This window comes from Carcharodon carcharias, chromosome 31, assembly GCF_017639515.1.
Source record: "Carcharodon carcharias isolate sCarCar2 chromosome 31, sCarCar2.pri, whole genome shotgun sequence".
NCBI lineage: Eukaryota > Metazoa > Chordata > Chondrichthyes > Lamniformes > Lamnidae > Carcharodon > Carcharodon carcharias.
Window position 1 is genome coordinate 375,362 of NC_054497.1, and position 22,761 is coordinate 398,122.

Below are 22,761 nucleotides of genomic sequence, written 5' to 3' on the forward strand. Positions count from 1 at the left end.
GGGCAACTAGGGATGGGCAATAAAAATGCTGTCCTAGCCAGTAATGCCCATGTCCCATGAAAGAATAAAAACAGATTAGCAGTGACCGGGGGATGCAAGGCTTGGTGGGGGTTTGTGGTTGAGGTACGTTGGCTCCTGGCTGAGCAACACATCAATTTTAAATGCCTCATCCTTGTTTTCCAATCCCTTGATGGCCTCACCACCCCCTGCCCATCTCTTTAATCTCCTCCAGCCCTGAAACTCCCTGAGATCTCAACACACCTCTAAAACTGGCCTTTAGAGGACCCCCAATTTTAATCACTCTACCATTGGTGGCTATGTCCTCTGCTGCCAAGGCCCCAGGCTCTGGAATTTTCTCCCTAAATCATCACCTCTCTTTCTTCCTGGAAGACATTCTTTAAAACTGACATCTTTGACCAAATGTTTGGTCACCAGCCTTAATACCTGTTTATGTAGCTTCGTGCCAAAGTTTGTCCTATACTGCACCTGTGAAGCATCTTGGGAGATTTTATTGTGCTAAGGTTGTGATATATATGCACAAGTTGTTGTTTAGGTGAGATGGAGTTTAGAAACATAGAAAATAGGAACAGGAGTAGGTCATTCGGCCCATCAAGCCTGCTCCGCTATTCAATTTGAGATTGGCTAATCCTCTATCTCAACGCCAAACTCCCACATTCTGCCCAAACCCCTTGACACCTTTAGAGTCCATAAATCTATCTATTTCCTTCTTAATATATTCAGTGACTTGGCCTCCACAGGCTCCTGTAGTAGAGAATTCCATAGATTCGCCACCCTCTGAGTGAAGAAGTTTGTCCTCATCTCAGTCCTAAATGGTTTATCCCATATCTTGAGACTGTGGCACCTTATTCTAGACACCCCAACCAGTGGAAACATCATCCTTGCTTCATCTGTCCATCCCTGTCAGAATGTTATATGTTTCAATAAAACATTCTTCTGAACTCCAGTGACTATGGGCCAACTAGGCCCAATCTCTCCTCATACGACAATCCTGCCATCCCAAGAATCAGCCTGGTGAACCTTCACTGTGCTCCCTCCATGGCAAATATATCTTTTCTTAGGTAAGGAGACCAAAACTGCACACAATACTCCAGGTGTTGTTTCACCAAGGCCCTGTACAGCTACAGTAAGACATCCTTGCTCCTGTACTCAAGTCCTCTCAGAATGAAGGCTTCCTAACTGCTTGCTGCACCTGCATGCTTGCTTTCAGTAATTGGTGTTCAAGGATACCCAGGTTCCTTTGAAAATCAACATTTCCTAGTCTATCACCATTTAAATAATACTCTGCCATTCTGTTTTTCCTACCAAAATAGATAACGTCACACTTATCGATGTTCTACTGCATCTGCCATGTATTTGCCCACTCACTCAACTTGTCTAAATCGCCTTGAAGCCTCTTAACACCCTCCTCATCACTCACATTCCCACCAAGTTTCATGTCATTAGCAAACTTGGAAATGTTACATTTGGTTCCCTCATCCAAATCATTGATATTATATTGTGAATAGCTGGGGCCCAAGCACTGATCCCTGCGGTACCCCACTAGTCACCACCTGTCACTCTGAAAAAGACCCATTTATTCCTACTCTCTGTTTCCTGTCTGCCAACCAATTCTCAATCCATGCTTATATATCACCCCCAATTCCATGTGCTTTAAATTTTCACACTAACCTCTTATGTGGGACTTTATCATAACCTTTCTGAAAATCCAAATACACCACATCCACTGGTTCTCCCTTATCTATTCTGCTGATTACATCCTCAAAAAACTCCAGTAGGTTTGGCAAACATGATTTCCCTTTCATAAATCCATGTTGACTCTGTCTAATCCCGTTGATATTTTCTAAGTGTCCTGTTATCACAGCCTTCATAATACACTCAAGCATTTTCCCTACTACTGATGTTAGGCTAACCGATCTGTAATTCTTTGTTTTCTCTCTCCCTTCTTTTTTAAATAGTGGGGTTATGTTTGCCACCCTGCAATCTGTCGGGACTGTTCCAGAATCTACACAATTTTGGATGATGGCAACCAATGGATCCACTATTTCCATGGCCACCTCCTTTAGCAACCTGGGATGTAGATTATTGGGCCCTGGGAATTTACCGGCTTTCAGTCCCATTAATTTCTCCAGCACTATTGTTTTAGTAATAGTGATTTCCTTCAATTCCCCCTTCTCACTAAACCCTTAGTTCCCTAATATTCCTGGGCAGTTATTTGTGTCTTCGTCCATGAAGTTGTTTAATTGCTCAGCCATTTCCTTGTTCCCTATTATAAATTCTCCTGTTTCGGACTGTAAGAGACTTGCATTTATCTTCACTAATCTCTTTCTTTTTGCAGACTTATAGAAACTTTTACAGTCCGCTTTTATGCTTGGTAGGGAGGTAGTTATCTGGGGGTGGGGGGTGTGAGGGGTGATGGGGTTGGGGGTGGTGGGGAGTGGTTAGGGTGTGGGGAGGTGTGGTACGATGGGAGGTGGTATGGCGGTTGTTGAGGATGGGGTGTTGGGGTGAGGGCTTTCATTCTGGCCCTGTGCGCCAGCTGTGCGAGGCAACCATTTTAAACCCATAGCCTCCTGACTCTAGGGCAAAGAACGTCAATGAAACGGAAGGGATAATGCTTATGAATCAACAGAAAGGGCTAAAGGGATCACTGTGGATTCTGATAATTGGAAATGGAACCAGAAACTGTGGCAGCTGCATGAAAGGGATTCAAACTGGTGAAGCATCCATCAAAACTTCCATCTCCTCAGGTCTATAAACCTACTGCTTGCTCCTAACTTTTTATGGTTGAACTTCTGGTAATCATGACTTGTGAACCTGTCTTACTGACTTAGTGCGCACATCAGTGACGTATTACCTGTCAGTAATGATGAAACCCACTTCCCTTTGAAAGCTGCTAACTGGGGATGTGGTCTCTCTCCTGTACTTTAGGAAAGGTGGAGGAAGGGCAGAGTTTTAAAGGCATCGATAAGAACTAAAGATGATCCATTAGTCTCATTATATAGAGTTGCTCACCCTGCTTTGATATATTCATAGAGATATTGTCCCATCACCTCCCACCTCCAACCACCCCGGGCCACCCTGCACACCCTTGCCATTAGTTGTCCAAAATGTCCATTCTGGGCATTTTCCCCACCAATCAGAGTGTGAACAGACTTGGTAGGATTGGATGATTCTCCATCCTGGACCAAGCAGCATCCCCGTTGTCAACGTACCCATCTCCAATATTTTTAATATTGTAAACCAGTCAGCCCAAAGAAAATTAAGGCAGAATGTTCATCCTTTAAGTGTCCAACGTGATTTTTCCCTTGGGTTCTGTTCGCAACCAGTATCCAGGAGATTAATCTTCAACTCCTGGAGTCTCCAGACCATTCTTGGTGGGCTGACATCGTGAAATTCTGCTTTTAACAAACAAGATTGGGCAATACCACTATTGAAATAGTGGGAATGCTCAACTCGGAGACATATCATTCCTGGCGATGTCCAAATTTTGTTACCTATGGCAACGAAACCTGGCATTTTCGTGTTTGTCCATAAAAGATGGGATTTCACCCCCTCCCATCTCCCCGCTGCCCCCCAACATCCGCTACCATTAACCAACTATATTGTTACAATACTGACATCATACCAGTGACTTAACTCCTGTGAGACTGCTGAGAGACCTTATTTTGCTGCATTCTTAGTTTCATTCCAGTGAAGGTTAAAATAAAGCAGTGGCTAGGATTGTAGCAAACACCAAGATCTCTCCATTCTGGAGCCAGGGGCAATGATCCTTCAGTTTGTTGCTTGCCCTGAAAATGAGAGCCAGGCTGCTCAGGAGTGAAGGCAGGACACACTTTCTCATCCAAAGGGTATGGGATACCTGGAACCCCACCTCCACCAAAAAGCTCTTGAAGCCGAGGAAGCCGATGGAAAATGTCTAAACTGAGGTTGATGGATTCTGAGATTGATCAAATAGCACATCCCTTTGTCTGTTCACAACAAGCAAAGTATTGACCATGCTCAACTGGCTGGCCTGCACTTGCAAAACTTGGAACATAGCCTCCAACAGTAGATGCGATTCGGTGATTGGACAGCACTTAATAAACAAGCCAGATTGTGCTAAGAATTACATTACCAACCAATGTAGGATTATCAGTTGGGCTCACAGTGTCGCTCACTTATACATGCCAGAAGCTACATGTATTCACACACAGGGCTCTATCCTTTGAAAACAAAAGATGTCCATGCATTGTGCCTCTTTTAACTAAACAAAAGTTGAGGGACAGCCATTCGTGGTTTATTCCCCATGGCAATGTCTTAACCAATCAGAGTTTACTTGCCTGCTTTGAAGTTCTCTGACTTTTCTCCATGGCAATGCCTTTACCAATCACAGCCAACCAATCAGCACTGTCTTCTCATGCAGTATGAATTGTTGTTCCCTTTGAGATTTGGTATTGTTGTGATACTGTCCTGATGAGCGCAAGGTGAAAAGCTTTGACAGCACGTCTCTTCTTTTTAGCAATACTTGGTAGATTTTATTAGGCAAAGGATATTGGTAGGTTTTGAACCGAAGCAGGTAGAAGATATAGGGCTGGATCTTTGGCTCAGTGAGCAGGGACAGGGCTAGCTCGCCAAGGCGTAAAATAATGCGGGGTGAGGTTGGACGTGCGTCCTGATGTCACCCTGTATCATTTAGATTTTCAGTTTACCGGGCGCACAGCTTGTCAAAGGCCTGTTAAGGCCGTTAATTAAATAATTAAGCAAATTGAGAAAGCTGCCTGTGCAACATTAATGTTGGCGGGGGTAGGAGACCAGGTGGCCTTTGCATTTTTCATGGAATCTCATCCACGGGCGGGATGAGGCTTCATGAAGGGTTTATAAATTAAATAAATGTTTTCATTAAAGTTCATTGACATGTCCCAGCTCATGTGACGCTGTCACATGAGGGGTCATGTCTTAATTTTGTTTTCTTTTTATTAAAATTTTTAAAAGTTAAAACTTATCTCCCTTAGGCACCTCTGTGCCTCAGGGAGATTTCTGCACTCTTTCCGACTCAGAGAACCCCTCCACACTCACACAGGGAGCGCTCAGTGCTTCTGGGTGCCTGCCCATCGGGGGCGCCAATCAGGTCCGTGCCTGCCCACCCCTACCCCCACCCCCGCACTAACTCCCCCCCCCCCTCACCCCTGATATGTGGGGGGGGGGGATAGTTCTCTCCATAGATCAGCCATGATACAATTGAATGACAGAGCAAGTTTGAGGGGCTGAATGGCCTACTTCTGTCCCTATAATTGAAGGTTTCCTCTGTCTGTGTTGGCTGGAATGGGTTTAGGCAATTATAACAAGGTTCTTAGTGGTATATGGGCAGTAGAGGGGCACCTTGTGCCCCTGACCATTGGCTCTAGAGAGGAGCTATCAGATTCCACACCTCCTCGCCATCTGCCAGTGAACCTTTCCCAAAATTCTCTGGTTTACAGCAGCTAACATCTGACGGGAAGGTGTGATCACTCCACCCACTATCCGTGTTTACCTGATCGGGAATTGATCCCATGTACTGTCGAGGTTTCTGCTCAGTTTAAAACTTAGTGTGTTAATGAAAGTGGAAGCAGTCCATAGGCTCCCACCTGCACTCGATGCTTCCTTAAGTCCTGCTGCAGCACCTGAAGTGATCACAAGCCCAGTGCAAAGCAGAGAATATTTTTCCTTTGTCCGCTGAGGAATACTCAAAGCTTCTTCGAGAATCTGTGAGAATTCCAAGAATCCTGCTTCATAGACCAGGATATATATCGAGATGTTGGTTGATAATGTGCACTGGACATTGCCTGGGGCAGGAGGTGGACACGGGTAGCAGCAGCGAAAAGTGCTGAAGTTTGGGCCAACAGGGGAGGGGTGGAGGTGGAGGGGGATGGGTGGAAATGTTGGGGTTACAGCTCTTGAGTGTAACTGCCCTAGCAACAAGAGCTCAACTGACCCTAACTGGACTTTGCTCCCATCGCCTGCTGAGTCCCATCTTGTACTGGCTTCTGACATACTCAAACTGAAGCGCCTGCTAATGGCAAGTGATGGACAAGCATATATCATAGCATCTTACAGCATAGAAGGAGGCCATTTGGCCTGTTTTGTCTGTGCTAGCTCTTTGAAAGAGCAGTTGTGATGAGCCCCACACCTCTGATTTTTGCCCGCAACTCTAAGTTCCTCAAACCCAAGTTAACTACCCAAGTTCCTTTTATAATTATTGATGGAAGCAGATTCCGCTATCATTTCAGGCAGAATGTTCCAGATCCCAACCACTCTCTGAGAGAAAAGCATTTTTTCTCATTTCTCCTTTAGATCATTTTGGACAATTATTTTATGGTGGATGAAATTCTAAAGGTCATCATTGGTTGAAAAAAAAACACATGAAATGAAAGAAATAACCACGCTTTAAATGAAATGATTCTACAAGGCACAGACTATTCCACCACTAGTCAATGTTGACAGAGGGCCCAACCCCAGTATATTTGCAATATGATGCTCTCTGTAGGCCTGCAGTACTGGGCTGGCTTGCACACTGTTCAAGTGCAAAGAAAACACCTCCACAAGAGACATCTGTGCCCACAGCACTGAAAACCAATAGTCTTGTCAGCATGGTTGGTTGTGAGTATCAGATCATCCAAGATCTAAAGGATCGGAATATTGTGAACCCTGTGTCACTCTCAACAAGCTTTAATGGTTAGAAGCTGAGGGTAAATGAATCTCCTTGAAATGAAATTAATAAACTGGTGCAAAGTGGCAGACTTATTATCTACAAGGCTCATTCATTTCGAGAGGGGTTGGGTTGAGTTTGGTCGACACATCAGCAGGAGCTTGCTCTGCACCTGATTTTTGCTCCCATCTTTCTGTCCTGACATATCCGTGCTGTTTTTGGGTGGGACACTATCCACCCAGAAGGAGAAAACAGTTTGGACCAGTGCTCTTATTTTCCAATTTTTACTGGTGTTCCATTTTAAGGTATACAAGACCAGTTCACACCACTATTCTTATTTCCCAGTTTTTACTGATTTTTCCTTCTGGGCTGCTTCATTCAATAAAACTGGGAGTTAAAAATGGCCTCAAATCTCACAGAGTTGCCCCCCAATCCCCCTCAGACACGAAGGGGCAGTGGTGTTTGGGGGGGGGGTTTCTTTCCTGGCCCATGGTGCTGTCGGTCTCAAAGTGGAAATCGACCCGTGTGAACACATTTGTGTTTGAGTGTGTGTGTTGGTATGAGTGTGTAAAAGAGAGGGAACTACATGACTCTAAGTAAATACACTAAGCAGATAAATACCGTACTATTTGTGTGCATATTTGTGCATATTTGTGCATGTGTGTATGTGTGCATGTGTGCAATAATTAATGCCAATATCAAACTGTTTGCAAGATTCTGGAGATCTAGTTGTAACATATATTATTGTTATGAATATTAATAGTACTGCTCTTGAATCAATTACCTTGCATTATTGCAGCTTGAGTTATACTAGTGCAGACCACTGACCAAACAATCAGTTTAAGTGCAGACAGTGTACATTTACCTCTGTAAGAGTGAAAAGCAGTCTTCATTTTTAAAATATTGTGACTGGGTTTCAACGATAAGAGTGAAATAGAGAAAGAGAGAAACAGCAAATGTATAGTCACCTTTTGATATCTGGCAGCTGGATCCAAAAGAGCTTCTCTGAGGAGCGTAAAACAGAGGACGTCTGGTATGAGTCACTGGCATTCGAGACTGACATGACAAAGCCTGATCTAATGGGCCGATAGGGTGATATGTGCTGCACAGGATCTCATCATATGGGTTCTGAGTTGAGGTCGGTAGCTCTGCGGCTTTTGTTTCTGATAATGATACGTTCTGAGGCGGTTGGTCAAAAAGGAAATGGAAATTAAGGTAGATCAAAGTGCCTGAGTTTCAGCAGCAGAAAAGCTTTTTTTTTAAGGTGACACTGTCCTATCAGGGAAGTGGCAATAGGCAGACACTCCCATCTGTCCTGATGTTGGGTATATCCTGAATCCATCAGAAAATGAAGCTTAACACCATCCAGGACAAAGCAGCCCGCTTGATTGGCACCCCATCCACAAACATTCACTCCCTCCTCCACCGATGCACAGTAGCAGCATGTGCACCATCTACATGATGCACTGCAGGTATTCACCAAGACTCCTTAGACAGCACCTTCCAAACTCACAACCACGACCGTCTGGAAGGACAAGAGCAGCAGAAACATGGGAACACCACCACCTGGAAGTTCCCCTCCAAGGCACCCCCCATCCTGTCTTGGGAATATATCGCCGTTCCTTCACGGTCACTGGGTCAAAATCCTGGAACTCCCTCCCTAACAGCACTGTGGGTGTACCTACACCACATGGACTGCAGCGGTTCAAGGGGGCAGCTCACTACCACCTTCTCAAGGGCAATTAGGGATGGGTAACAAATGTTGGCCCAGCCAGCGATGCCCACATCCCATGAAGGAATAAAATAAAAATGGACTAAGTTTAGTCCATGAAAGGAATGGCTGGAGAAGGAGTCATGAAGAAGTCATTGGGCTATATTATCTGCAGCTAAAAAGAGCCCAATTACTACTTCAGGTGTAGGTATAAAACGCCTTTTGTTTGTTTTTATCCCATATGATATTTGGCACATTTCCAGCTGAACATGTGCGCCCTCCTTAACCTTCATTTTTGGGGCCTTCGTGTAGTCTCTGTCAGGGTAGTTTAATTTTCAGAGCCTGGAGGAACCAGATCAACAAAACTAAAAGAACATAAGAAATAGGAGCAGGAGTAGGCCACATGGGCCATCAGTCTGCTCTGCCAGTCAGTATGACCATGGATGATCTTGGGGATCAACTCCAATTTCCTGCCAGTTCTCCATCCTTTAATTTGCTGTAAGAGTAAAAATCTGTCAATCCCAGCCTTAAATGTGTTCAATGCTGGAGCATCCACAACCCTCTGGGGTAGAGAATTTAAAATCTTTGCAACCCTTTGAGTGAAGTAATTTCACCTCATCTCAGTCCTAAATGATCAGCCCCTTATCCAGAGACTGTGTCCCCATGTTCTAGATTCCCAGACCAGCAGAAACAATCTCTCAGTGTCTACCCTATCAAACCCCCTCAGAATCTTGTAGGTTTCAAGGAGATCATCACTCATTCTTCTAAGCATAGTTTTTTTTTCCCCAAGTAGAACTTCAATGACACGTCATTCATAATTTGCAATGAGATAAATCTCCTTTAATTGCCTCATCTCATTTGATATAATAAGGATGTGTGGGATGAGAAGTTAATTATTCAGGAGTGTGATGGATACTCCCCACTTGCCTGGATGAGTGCGGCTCCCACAACACTCAAGAAGCTCAACACCATCCAGGACAAAGCAGCCCACTTGATTGGCACCACATCCACAAACATTCACTCCCTCCACCACCAAGCGCACAGTGGCAGCAGTGTGTACCATCTACAAGATGCACTGCAGGAATTCACCAAGGCTCATTCGACAGCACCTTCTAAACCCATGATCACTACCATCTAGAAGGACAAGGGCAGCAGATAGATGGGAACACCACCACCTGGATATTCCTCTCCAAGTCACTCACCATCCTGACTTGGGAATATATCGCCGTTCCTTCACTGTCGCTGGGTCAAAACCCTGGAACCCCCTTCCTAACTGCACTGTGGTGTACCTACACCACATGGTCTGCAGTGGTTCAAGAAGTCGCCTCACCACCACCTTCTCAAAGGCCATTAGGGATGGGTAATACATGCTGGCACCGCCAGCGAAGCCCACATCCTGTGAATGAATATTTTTTAAAAATTGCCTCATCCACTCCACTCCTTCCATGTACAGTCGTCTGTGTCCCTCTTTCATCATCTTCTGAGGAAACCCTCTATAAAATGTTATTATATAAAATATTAGAAAAGAATCACCAAAGGTAATTGAGGCAAAACTTCATACATATCTGTCTAAGATTTTATAGACATTATGCACACTTGAACCACAGGACATCATAATGAGATGCACATAAAGGAGCAATTTGGCACATCATGTCCATTGCCTTTCTCGAATAACACTTCTACACCATCAATAGGTGGCGGTTGCAGGTAGCACTTCTCAGCTCTGAGTCAGAAGATTGTGGGTTCAAGTCTCACTTACTGAGGCTTGAGCATAGAATCCAGGCTGACACTTCCAGTGCGGTTCTGAGGGAGTGCTGCACTGTTGAAGGTGCCATCTTTCAGATGAGATTGTAAAACCAAGGGCCCATTTGCCCCCTTGGGGGGATAGAAAAGATCCCATTGTGTTATTTTGAAGGGGAACAGGTGAGTTCTCTCTGGTATCCAGGCAAAAAGTTATCCCTCAACTAACATGACTAAAAAACAAATGATCTGGCCATTAATCACACCGCTGGATGTGGAAGCTTATGGAGCAGAAAATGACTGTCTTGTTCTCCAACTTTACAATACAAAAAAGTACTTTCATTGACTGTAAAATACTTTGGTGTGTCATGAGAAGTGCTATATAAATGCAAGCCCTTTTCTCAGTCCGTGTCCCACATAGTAACAAATTGTGACCCAGTAATCATTTAGACACGAGTTATATTTCAAAAGAACATACCTTTTCTAGTAAAAACAGTGGAAGAAATTCTTTATTCTGGTCCTTCTGATCTCCACATCATCCTGATGCTAGCAGATGTATTAGAGACAGGATATAATGGCAGTCATAGCGATACACTTCAAAGTCAGAATGGTGTGTGGTTTTGGAGGGGAACCTGCAGGTGGTGTTGTTAAGAACATAAGAACTAGGAGCAGGAGTGGGCAATTCAGCCCCTCGAGCCTGCCCTGCCATTCATTACGATCATTGCTGATCTCATTTTGGCCTCAATTCCAATTTCCCGCCCTCTCCCCATAACCTTTCAACCCGTTACTAATCCCATGTGTCTGCTGCGCTTGCTGTTCTAAGTGGTCGAGGTTGTAGCTTTGGAAGGTGCTGTTGAAGGAGGCTTGGCAATTTGCTGCTGTGCATCTTATAGGTGGCACACGCTGCTGCCACTGTGCGTTGGCAGTGGAAAGAGTCACTGCTTAAAGTAGTGGATGGGGCATCAGTCAAGGGGGCTACTTTGTCCTGGATAGTGTCGAGTTTCTTGAGCGTTGTTGGAGTTGCACTTAACCAGCCAAGTAGAGGTCACACTCCATTGTGCTTTGTAGATGATGGATAGGCTTTGGGGAGGCAAGTTATTCGCCGGAGAGTTCCAAGCCTTTGACCTTTTCTTTTAGTCACACTATTTATATGGCTGGTCCAGTTAAATTTCTGGTCAATTGTAACCCTCAGGAATCTTGATGGTGTGGGATTCAATGATGGTAATGACTTTGAGCATCAAAGGGAGATGTTTAGGTCTCACCTGTTGGAATGGTCATTACCTGGCACTTATTTGGCACAAATGCTACTTGCCACTTATCAGCCCATGCCTGAATGTTGTCCAGCGCTTGCTGCATGTGGCTATGGATTGCTTCAGCAACTGAGGAGCTGTGAATTTAACTGGACATTGTGCAATCATCAGAGGAGCATCCTCACTTCTAATCTTATGATGGAGGGAAGGTCATTGTTGAAGTAGCTGTGGATGCTGGGGGAGGAACTCTGGCAGCAATGTCCTGGGGCTGAGCTGATTGAGCTTGGACAACCAAGACCATCATCATTATATGCTTGGTATGACTCAAACCAGGGGGAGATTTTCACCTGATGTTTGGGCCAAGGCCATTGTGAGGTCAGGAGTCAAATGACTTTGGCGAAACTGAGCGTCAGTGAACAGGTTATTGTTGAGCAAGTGCCTTAGTAGCATTGTCGATGACACCTTCCATCACTTTGCTGGTGATTGAAGACCGATGGGGCCTTAATTAGCCAGATTGGACTTGTCCTCTTTTTTGTGGACAGGACATACCTGGATACTTTTTCACATTGTCTGGAGAATGCCAGCATCGCAGCGGCACTGGAGCAGCTTGGCTAGGGCTGCGATTATTTCTGGAACGCAAGTCTTCAGCGCTACAGCCGATATTCAGTGCCTTCAGCTGTTTCTTGATATCACATGGAGCAAATCGAATTGGCTGAAGACTGGCATCCGTGATGCTGGACGACTCGAAAGGAGGCTGAGATGGATTGTCCACTTGGCACCTCTGGCTAAAGCTGCTTCAGCCTGGTCTTTTGCACTGATCCTTGAGGATGGGGATATATTTGGCATCTCCTCCTCCAGTGAGTTGTTTAATTGTCCACTACCATTCACGACTGGATGTGGCAGGACTGCAGAGCTTAGATCTGATCAATTAGCTGTGGGATTGCTTATTTATGCTAATAACATGCGGCTTCTGCTGTTTAGCTTGCACCATATCCTATGCTGTAGCTTCTAAAGATTGGCATCACAATTTTAGCCTGGTGCTGCTCCTGGCAGGATCTTCTACACCCCTCATTGACCCAGTGTTAGCCCCCTGGCTTGAGGGTCATGGCGAGGAATGTGCCAAGTCATGAGATTACAGATTGCAGTGATAAGTGACTCTTCTGCTGTCCACAGTGCCTTACACATGACCATTTTAAAAATCTGTGATGAATCTACCCCATTCAGCACTGTGGTAGTGCCACACAGCACGATCGAGGGTATCCTCAATATGAAGATAGGTTTCCATCCCCACAGGGATTGTGTGGTGGTCACTCCTATCCTATAGATTAGTTTCTTCCCTCTTGTTGGTTCTATCACTACCTGCCCTCAGGCTCATTGTGGCAGCTTTGTCCTTTAGGACTCGGCCAGCTCGGTCAGTACCAGTGCTACCGAGCTACCCCCCTGGTGATGGACATTGACCCAAAGTACATTCTGTGTCCTTGATACCCTCAGTGCTCCTTCCAAGTGGTGTTCAACATGGAGGGGAGGTTCAATTGATGGGAAGTTTAAAAGATCAAAAAGAAATGAAGGAGCAGAGGTGCAGGTTAGTGAAGAGGCGAATGAAAATCAAAGTGTGACAGAAAAGGGCAGAAGATATAAGCAGACGAGTGCAGCAGAAATCAGAACTAGAATGAGTAATAATGGTCAAAAGTCAAAGCTAAAGGCTCTTTATCTGAATGCACGCAGCATTTGTAACAAGATAGATCAGTTGACGGCACAAATAGAAATAAATGAACGTGACTTGGTAGGTATTACAGAGATGTGGTTGCAGGGTGACCAAGACTGGGAACTCAATATTCAAGGGCATTCAATGTTCCGGAAAAATAGGCAAAAAGGAAAAGAAGGTGGGGTAGCTTTGTTAACAAAGAAAGGTATCAGCACAGTGATGAGTATTGATATAGATGCAATAGATCCTGATGTGGAATCTGTTTGGGTAGAAATAAGGAATAGCAAGGAGAAGAAGACATGGGTGGAATTCATCTATAATCCCCCGAGGAGTTGTCTCACCATAAGATAAAATATAAATCGGGAAATAATGGTGGCATGTAAGAAGGGCACTACAATTGTCATGGGTGATATTAATCTGCATATTGACTGGACAAATCAGATTGGCAGGGGTAACACGGAAGATGAATTTGTAGAGTGCATCAGGGATTGTTTCTTTGAGCAATACTTTGCAGAATCTACCTGGGAACAGGCTATTTTAGTCATGTGTAATGAGGTTGGATTAATAAGAGATATCGTAGTTAAGGATCCTCTAGGGGTTAGCGATCACAACATGGTAGGATTTCAAATTCAGTTTGAGGGCGAGCAACTCAGGTCTCAAACCAGTGTCCTCAACTTAAATAAGGACAATTACAGAGGTATGAAGAAAGAGTTGTCTAAAGCTGGCTGGGAAAACAGACTAAGGGGAAGGTCAGTGGATGAGCAGTGGCAGACATTTAAGCAAATATTTCATAACCCTCAGCAAAACTTCATCCCGGTCAAAAAAAAAGGATTCAATGAGAAGGATGAACCACCCGTGGTTTACAAAGGTGGTCAAGGAGAGTATCCAATCAAAAACTAAGGCACACAAAGCAGCAAAATGTAGAAGTAGGCCAGGAGATTGGGAATTTTTTAGGAACCACAGCGAATGACTAAAAAGCTAATGAAGAGGGAGAAAATTGATTATGAAAGTAAATTGGCAAGAAATATAAAAACAAATAGCAAGAGCTTCTATGGACTAAAGCAAGTGTGGGACCTTTGGAGGATGCGACTGGAGAATTAATAATGGGGAACAGGAAATGGCAGATAATTTAAACCAATATTTTGCATTGGTCTTCATGGTGGAGGACACTATAAGCATTCCAAAGATATCAGATAAGCAAGGACCTAATGGGAGGAATGGTCTTGTTATACGGGGGACGAAGTATTTGACAAACTAATGGGACTAAAGGCAGACAAGTCACCAGGACCTGATGGCCTATGCCCAAGGGTTTTAAAGGAAGTGGCTGCAGAGATAGTGGAGGCATTGGTCGAAATATTCCAGAACTCACTGGATTCCAGGAGGGTCCCAGCAGATTGGAAAACTACTATTGTGATGCCCCTGTTCAAGAAGGGAGGGAGACAAAAAAGCCAGTCAGCCTAACATCTGTCATTGGGAAAACGCTAGAGTCCATTATTGAGGAAGAAATAGCAGGACATTTAGAAAAGCTTAACACAATCAAACAGTCAACATTGTTTTGTGAAAGGGAAATTTGCTAGAGTTCTTTGAGGATATAACAAGCAGAGTTGATAAAGGGGAACCGGTAGATGTAGCATATTTGGATTTCCAGAAGGAATTCGATAAAGTGCCATATAAAAGGTTACTGCACAAGAAATGAGATCATGGTATTGGGGGTAATGTATTAGCATGGATTGAGGATTGGTTAACATACAGAAGACAGAGATTTAGGATTAATGGGTCTTTTTCAAGCTGGAAAGACCTAACCAGTGGAGTGCCACAGGGATCAGTCCCAGGGCCTCAATTATTTACTATCTATATTAATGACTTTTGGGGGGGGGGGTGGGGGAGGAGGGGCAGAGTGTAATGTATCCAGATTTACTGATGATACAAAAATAGGTGGGAGGGCATGTTGTGTTGGGGACATAAGGAATCTGCAAAGGGATATAGATAGGTTGAGTGAGTGGGCAAAAGCTTTGTAGCTGGGCCAGGATTTTCCTGCCCCATAGGGAGTGGGACTCACTGCGGGCGAGGCAGAGTCCCAGCCAGAAGCCCATTGACTCACGGCGGGACCAGATAATCCCGCCCTTGGAGTTTAATATAGGAAAGTGTGAGGTCATGCACTTTGGTAGGAAGAATCAAAAGGCAGACTATTATTTAAATGGAGAGAGACTCCAAAAAAATTGCAGCACAGAGGGATCTGGGTGTTCTTGTGCATGAAACACAAAAAAAAGTTAGTGTGCAGGTGCAGCAAGTAATTCAGAAGACAAATGGAATTTTGGCCTGTATTGCTAGGGGGTTGGAGTTTAAAAATAGAGAAATCTTGTTACAACTGTACAGGGTGTTGGTGAGGCTGCACCTGGAGAACTGTGTACAGTTTTGGTCCCTGTATTTAAGAAAGAATATACTGGCATTGGAGGCATTTCCAAAGAGATTCATTAGGCTGATTCCTGGGGTGAAGGGGTTGACTTATCAAGAGCGGCTAAACAGATTAGGCCTTTATTCATTAGAGTTTAGAAGAATGAGGGGTGATCTTATTGAAACGCACAAGGTTCTGAGGGGGCTTGACAGGGTAGATGTTGAGAAGATGTTTCCACTAATGGGGGAATCTCATTGTTACAGAATAAGGGGACACTCATTTAAAACTGAGAGGTGAAGAATGCGAGGGTAGTGAATGTCTGGAATTCTCTACCCCAGAGAGTTGTGGAAGCTAGATCACTGAAATTATTTAAAGAGGAGGTAGATAGATTTTTGAAATATCGGGGATTTGGGGGCTATGAGGAGCTGGCATGAAAGAGGAGTTGAGGCCTGGGACATGATCTTATTGAATGGCAGGGCAGGCTTGAGGAACTGAATGGCCTACTCCTGCTCCTATTTCTTAAGTTGTTATGTTTATGTTCCTAGGAGTAAGGTCCTACCTGAAAGACTGTAAAGTTTCTAAATAAGAGAAGCTGCCGTTATGGCTGTTAGAGTATGGATGTGGATTGTGTAATGGTGAAATGTGACAAAAAGGGAGAGAATATCACTCGTGCTGTGTGTTGTAGGTTAGCTATTAAAATGTGTAGGAAGCTATAAGTTGTTGAATTTTGTATAGTTTGTAGAAAACTCACCTCAGTGATTATTTTTCATCTTTGGAGGGAGCTGTTACAAATATGACGTTTGAAGGATTGTTGTGTTTTGGTACTGTCGCTTTAGGTTAGAGACAGTAATATGGAGGACTGAAGGGGTCATGTGGCTGTTGTGAATTCTGTTTGATGACAAGCCTGGGTAACTTTGTTCTTAAAGATTAAAGGGATCCAGTTTGTTTTACTCAGAAGAAGATAGACAATGGCAAGAGCGTCTGTGTTGACTGTGGGCAGACTGTTTAATTTTCCCAACACAGGAATAAACTGAAGCCAAAACACTTCAGTGCATGAATGTGATCTTCCTGTAACTGTAATGTAAATAAATGTACCATGGTTTCTTAAAATAAGGAGGAATTCAGTAAGAAAAGGATGACTCATTGTCAAAGTCACCATTACTAGGACTAGCTTTCTTCTTAATTCCAGATTTATTAATTAATTGAATTTAAATTCCACCAGCTGCCGTGGTGCCATTTGAACCTGTGCCCCCAGAGCATTAACCTAGACATCTAGATTAGCAGTGACATTATCACTACGCCATCGCTTCCCCAACCTCTCTTTGTGTGGCTCTTTGTCAAATGTTGTTTGTCAGTGCTCCTGGGAAGGGCCTCAGGATATCTTTACTACTTTAAAGGTGCTATATAAATGCAAGTTGTTGAACTGAAAATAATGAGCTTGCAATTCTCCAGCAAAGAAATTCCATACAAAGGAGCATCAATTCCAAGTATCCAGTTATCTTTCTGCAATATTTGGGTGTTTTAGGTCGATAACGATCTTTCAGTGAAGCCAGATGCAGGATCCATAATGTTCCCGGGGCTGTTGAAACAATTGAGTTTTTACAGCTCAACATCACCACTATCAGGATCGCAGTGGTACTTCAACCAGCCAATGATTCAAATTAAACCAGACATCAAGGATAAATATCTTCAGTCATAAACTTACTTTGCTCGCAACGCAGGAATAATTGATGCCAAAATACTTCAGTGCGTGAATGTGATCTTCTTGAAAGTGTAATGTAATTAAACATACCATGGCTTCATAAAATAAGGAGTAATTCAGTAAGAAAAGGGCAGCTTTGATGCTAATTGATTTAAAACAGATATAATCATGAACTTGCTGCTGGCTCTCATCCCTTTATAGTGTCACAAATGGAGACAGCACATTTATATAGAACTCTCTTCTTGGAGTGGCTAACAGACAGAAAGAGAGAGTCATAGGGAAACAGCTGCTTTTTTAGACTCAAGGGAAGTATACAGTGACATTCCCTATATGTGTGCAATTTGGACCAATGCTCTTTTGTACATGTAGTTGTTAGGTAGTATGGCTGAAAAAAGAGGCAAGTCGAAACTTTTCATCTTGTACTCATCAGGACACTTTGCAAGAATACCAGTAGTAAAGAGAGCAACAATTTGTACTGAATGAGAAAAGAGTGCTGATTGGTTGGCAAACTGCCTGGTTTAAATCTCAAACAATGTTTAGAAGTTAACTGTCAGTCACCATCACTGGTGCATTATGCATGGCAAATTCTCTGCCAGTCAGAATCCACTTGTGAATCAATCACCAGTCTCTTTTCATATAGTATAAATTGTTGTTTTTTTCCTTATGTTGGTAATCTTGCAAAGCGTCCTGATGATTGCAAGACAAAATGCTTCAACATGTCTCTTTTTTCAGCAATACATATATAGTTATGAGGATGTGCTTTCAAAGGTATCATTTCCACATTTTCTTTCTCTGGCTGCATTTTAAAAACTGGGAAAACTTCCCCGGCTGCCGCAAAACAGACAATTTCACAATCCACCAAGTGGGATGAAGACAGGCACTCAACCCCCTGGGAAACATGAAAGAACCCACCCCCTGTTGATGTGCACCACCCCAACACTTTTTAAATGTTTCTGTTGTGAGACAACAAAATGTGATTGCCTGTTCTGAAACAATAACTGCAGCGCACATGACCTAATAGAATTTCGCTGGAAAATACAACCAGTGAGGCACTTCAAAGGCCCCATCGCAAACAGGAGGGGGAGGAAAAAAGGCAAATGTTGTACTGAGCTCAGGTTGATTGAAGCTGTGTGCTCTCTCTCGCTTTCTCTCTCGGAAGTATTGTGCCTGGTTTGCAAAGTGACTATCCTGAGAAGGAAAACCAAAAAGGTGGAAATCTTCTCCATACAACTACACCGAGGAAGACAGCTGAACAAAATGGCCACAACACTGAATCACTGCATCGAGACCAGTCAAGGGACAGCTAACCATATACCTCTTTGTTTTATCTTTCATGAACTTTAAGTAAAAGCCTATAAGCCTATCCTTTTACTCTAGCAGCTATATTTGTGCCTTTGTGTATGTGAACCCAGACAAACATGTGTGACGTACTGAAGAGAGGGACTGTCAGAAAGAAACTACAATCAATGTGCAGTTGACCACCCTCGGGTGACTGTATGTATTTTGCTTGATCATATTTCAGGAAAAATAATTGTAAGTAGTTCAGAACAGAGTCTTGCCTTTCATCCATTCTGTTCTGAGGGTTGGCCACACTATATACAATCTTTCTCCACTGATCTGTATTCTCAGCTGCCCTCGCTTCCTTTCCCATTGAGAGGCCAGCCCACGTTCTGATATTATCCATTCATGTCATCTTAGGTCTTCCTTGTGCATATTTTCCCAAGGTGTTTGCCTTGCACTTCCTCTTTTTTCTAAGCACACCCATCCTATTCACATCACGTGTCCAAAATATGTGATCTTCCTAGATATCACTACCTTAAACAAGCTCCCCTTAACCCAGCTTTCTCGACCACCCACTCATTTGTCCGCTCATGGCAGAGTAGAGGATTTGATTGTATGATTTTTGAATATCTGGATTAATTCAATGAAATTTGACATTTAACTTATTGCTTTGCGTGTATTCCATTATTCCTGAAATTCTCGTGGCTGAATCAGAATGAAAGAATAAAATCTCCTACAATATGATCATTAGGTAAAATGAAGTAGAGGAGGAGAGGGCTTGTGTGGAGTGGGGGGCAGTTGTGCCTGACTCTGTGCCACACATTCTGTGTAACTCTACATAATGCTGAATAATTCAGTGTACATCTGACTCTAATGTTTCAAGAACCTTATTGATTATGATTGATAGAACAGCCAATTATAAATAAAATTCTTCTCTGACAAGGATTAAAGAGACCAAAGGAAGGAGAGTCATCAGGAAGGGTCTTATGCAGAGGGAGCACCATCACTGTCACAAAAGTTCCGCTGTCACTTCAAGGAGGTTTATGATGATAAAACGACGTATAGAGGATGTGAAGTGCCTCAGGAATAGTTATGCAGAGGGAGTCTGCGATAGTAGTGCAACGATGCATGCCAGTTAACAATTGCATGAACCTGCCATATACTCGATCTCGAAACTGTATTGATGGAGACAGTCTGACCAACTGTAGTTGTGTTGAAATCAATGGTCAGATCCTGACACAGCTAACAATATAGTCAGAGCTTGGTGAGCAGTGCGGAGAGTGAACTTTCTATCAGGGGGATACATATGCCAATGTTCACAGGCGTTGATGTAGTCTAGCGCTTTCCGCTCTCCAGTAGAGTATTTACATTCAGCTCCGGACAGCCAGTGTGACATGTGTGTGATTGGTTGTTTGCTTCCTCCAGTGGACTGTGAGAGTACAGCTCCAATCACATTTACTGACACATATGATGCGACATATGTTTCCACATGTGGGTTAAAATGCAGAAGGACTGGCCAAGGTGTTATCTTTACCTTTAACATGTCAAACTCTGTTTGCTGTGTGTTTGTCCATTCCTGTTGCACATCCTTATGAAGTAGCTTGCAAAGAGAGTCTGCAATCTCTGCACATTTAGGAATGCATTTGTGATCAAAGTTGGTAGTGCTGAGGAATGATGCCAACTCTTTCACATTAGAAGGGGGTTGGAGGCGTATAAATATCTTTGACATTGTGTGTAGGGGCTTTACTCTAACTGCTGTCGCCTGTCAATCTTGTTAAAGTGTGCATTTGTCCTTGTTGAGCAGCAAGTTCAAGTCAAGTGAGCGCCATTGATAACCATCTTCACCTGATCCCTTCCAAGGACAACAATGTCATCAAGTAGGTTGAGTGTTCCCTCAACATCTGACAAGATTGAAGAAACTATTTTCTGGAATGCTCCAGGTGCTGGACTTTAGTCCACAGGACATTCTGCGGTACTGAAACATACCTTTATGTGTAACAAACTCTGTAAGAAATCAGCTTTGTCCTGTTAGTGGTACCTGAAGATAGCTCTGTTGCATATTGAGCTTTATGAAGGCTGTGGGGTCAAGGAATGATGCCAATAATTTTTAGATTATAGGAAGTGAATACTTGTCTGGAATGATTGCTTTGTTCACTACCTTAAGGTCGGCACATAATTCACCATTTTTGTGTCACGCACTGACTAGGTTTGATATCCATGGCGAAAAGACAATTCACTCAATTGGATCATCTATCTGAAGTCATTTCAGCTCTGTGATACTTCAGCATTGACTACAAATGGCAACTATCTCAAATTTTGCAAAACTGGTAAAATTGACACATTGACACAAGGAATATGACAATGTCCCTTAATCTCCCTAAACCCCGTAAATAATGAATGCTAGCATTGAACATAGTCAATGTCAACAGTCACGAAAATGTGTGCTCCGGTGGAGTCTGCAAGTTTGAAGTCAAGCTTATCATAAAGACTTTCAGCCTTTAGCTTTGTAGAACATGAACCTGTCTACGATGCTGTTTTTGTAGCTCACTGGAACTCTGATTGTTCCCGAAACTGGAATAATAAAGTCATGGTAAGCTTGAAGAATGCCTGAGGCAGGAGTGAGTGGGTGTTACAGAAAATAACAATGGCAGAGTTTGTCGCACAGTATAGATGCTTTTGCTCCAATATCGATAAGCAAGAACTGAAATGACAATGAAATGCCTGCAATTTGAGCAATTCTTAAGATGACCCGGTGCTTTACTGCCAGTGATGATATGCCATACCTCACTTTACTGCCAGTGATGATATGCCATACCTCACTCCCAGGGAGAGACTTGCTCCATGTGTTAAACCAATGAAGTCCTCTTCAACAAGCTGAACATGTTTTGCAAAGTGATTCCATCTTAAGCATGAGTTACACTTTTTCCCTTGAACTGGACATGGTGATGGGAATTGGTGAGTACCTGCACAATTTGGGCACAGTTTTGAAGGTGTCTGACCATTCTGGCATCTCTGGCGGAGTGCATCCCTCTTTTGATCATCACACCTTTCTTTGGCCTGAGGTATTTTTTGAGAGCATTTACCACCATATCAAACATTGACTTGTCTTCTGTGAGCTGCTTGAATATTCACCGGCCTTCTGCTCTGAGACATTCTATGAATATTGTCACCTTGCTACATCTGAACTGTTCGTCACCAAAGTGAGCAAATAGGTCTTGAACCTTGAAATCCATCAATCCCATGGCATGGGTAGGTCCAACAGTGAAGAAAGGAGAGGTGTGGAACCTGTAAATTTAAACTATTTTCCATCCTCATTGCCAATTATTGTTTTATGTCTCTGGTGCAGAGATGACACCATTTACCTGTCTGAACAGGAGCTTTATTCATGCTTTTTAAAATGCCTGATCTTGCATGCTTCCAGGTTGCTGCTTGTTGCTTTCAATTTAGCTTCTCTTTCTCACTGCAATCACACCCAGGCTTGAATAACAGCACACAGGACAGAGAAAAGCCAACAGCATAGGATGTGTGAAAAGAACAAGAAAGTGCTTATAAATGAGTGACGTCTGCAGTTAAAGTTGATTCCAGTATGATTACCGCATGTGTGATGTTTGATGTGTATCAAAGTTAAAAAAATAAAACGTTGGCTCTTGGCCCGTGTTTGGCTACTCCAGTGGTACGAATACACTGTAGAATTAGAAACTCTTAACATTTGGCAAAGTCTAGCCATAAAGCATTTGGCATTTAATTCTGGTTATTGTGCTGTCTGTGAACTGTCTTCTCCTGGTCTAATCCTCTGCTCCTCAGACAGCTGAGCACTGCTCAGCCTCCTCAAAAGCCCTATAAAAATTTAGATTTTCATTCATGTCTTCTGTTCCACCATTGATCCTTCATAAGCATCCCTGTAAAATGCTCAGAGATATTTTTCTGTGGGGAGTGCTACCTGAGTGCAGTTGTTGTGATAGAGACGTGTAATGGATGAGCTATCGTTGATCTAGCTCCATGAGGTCTCAGTGGTCCAGCTCAGGACCAGGAATCAGTCCAATAGGGAGCCATCATTCCTTATGATCTTACATGCATATTATCTGGTAAAGTGGATGTGTGTTGGATAGAACAGACCCTTGTTCCTGTAAATATATTTACGATAATGAATGCTGTTTTTAATATTCAGTTAGGGTACTCGGGAATCTACATGCAAACTGAGTGTTGTTTTCATCTGAAGGGAAGCAAATTCATTCTTGTGGCTGGACTCCAAATGGGCTGCAGACAGCCTTCATCAGACAGCCTTGAACCCA

The 22,761-nt window shown here is 43.3% G+C and overlaps 1 protein-coding gene across 1 annotated transcript in view; it reads right to left on the reverse strand.

Moving 5' to 3' along the window:
- Positions 1-3,294: 3,294 nt before the first annotated feature.
- LOC121271481 (cytochrome P450 2J2-like) overlaps positions 3,295-22,761 on the reverse strand; it is a 64,145-nt gene continuing 44,678 nt past the window's right edge. The window contains exons 11-13 of the mRNA XM_041177461.1: positions 11,936-12,068; positions 5,625-5,822; positions 3,295-3,416 (exon numbers count right to left, since the gene is read on the reverse strand). Coding sequence (XP_041033395.1) covers positions 3,295-3,416; positions 5,625-5,822; positions 11,936-12,068 — 453 coding nt within the window. The remainder of the gene's footprint in view (positions 3,417-5,624; positions 5,823-11,935; positions 12,069-22,761) is intronic.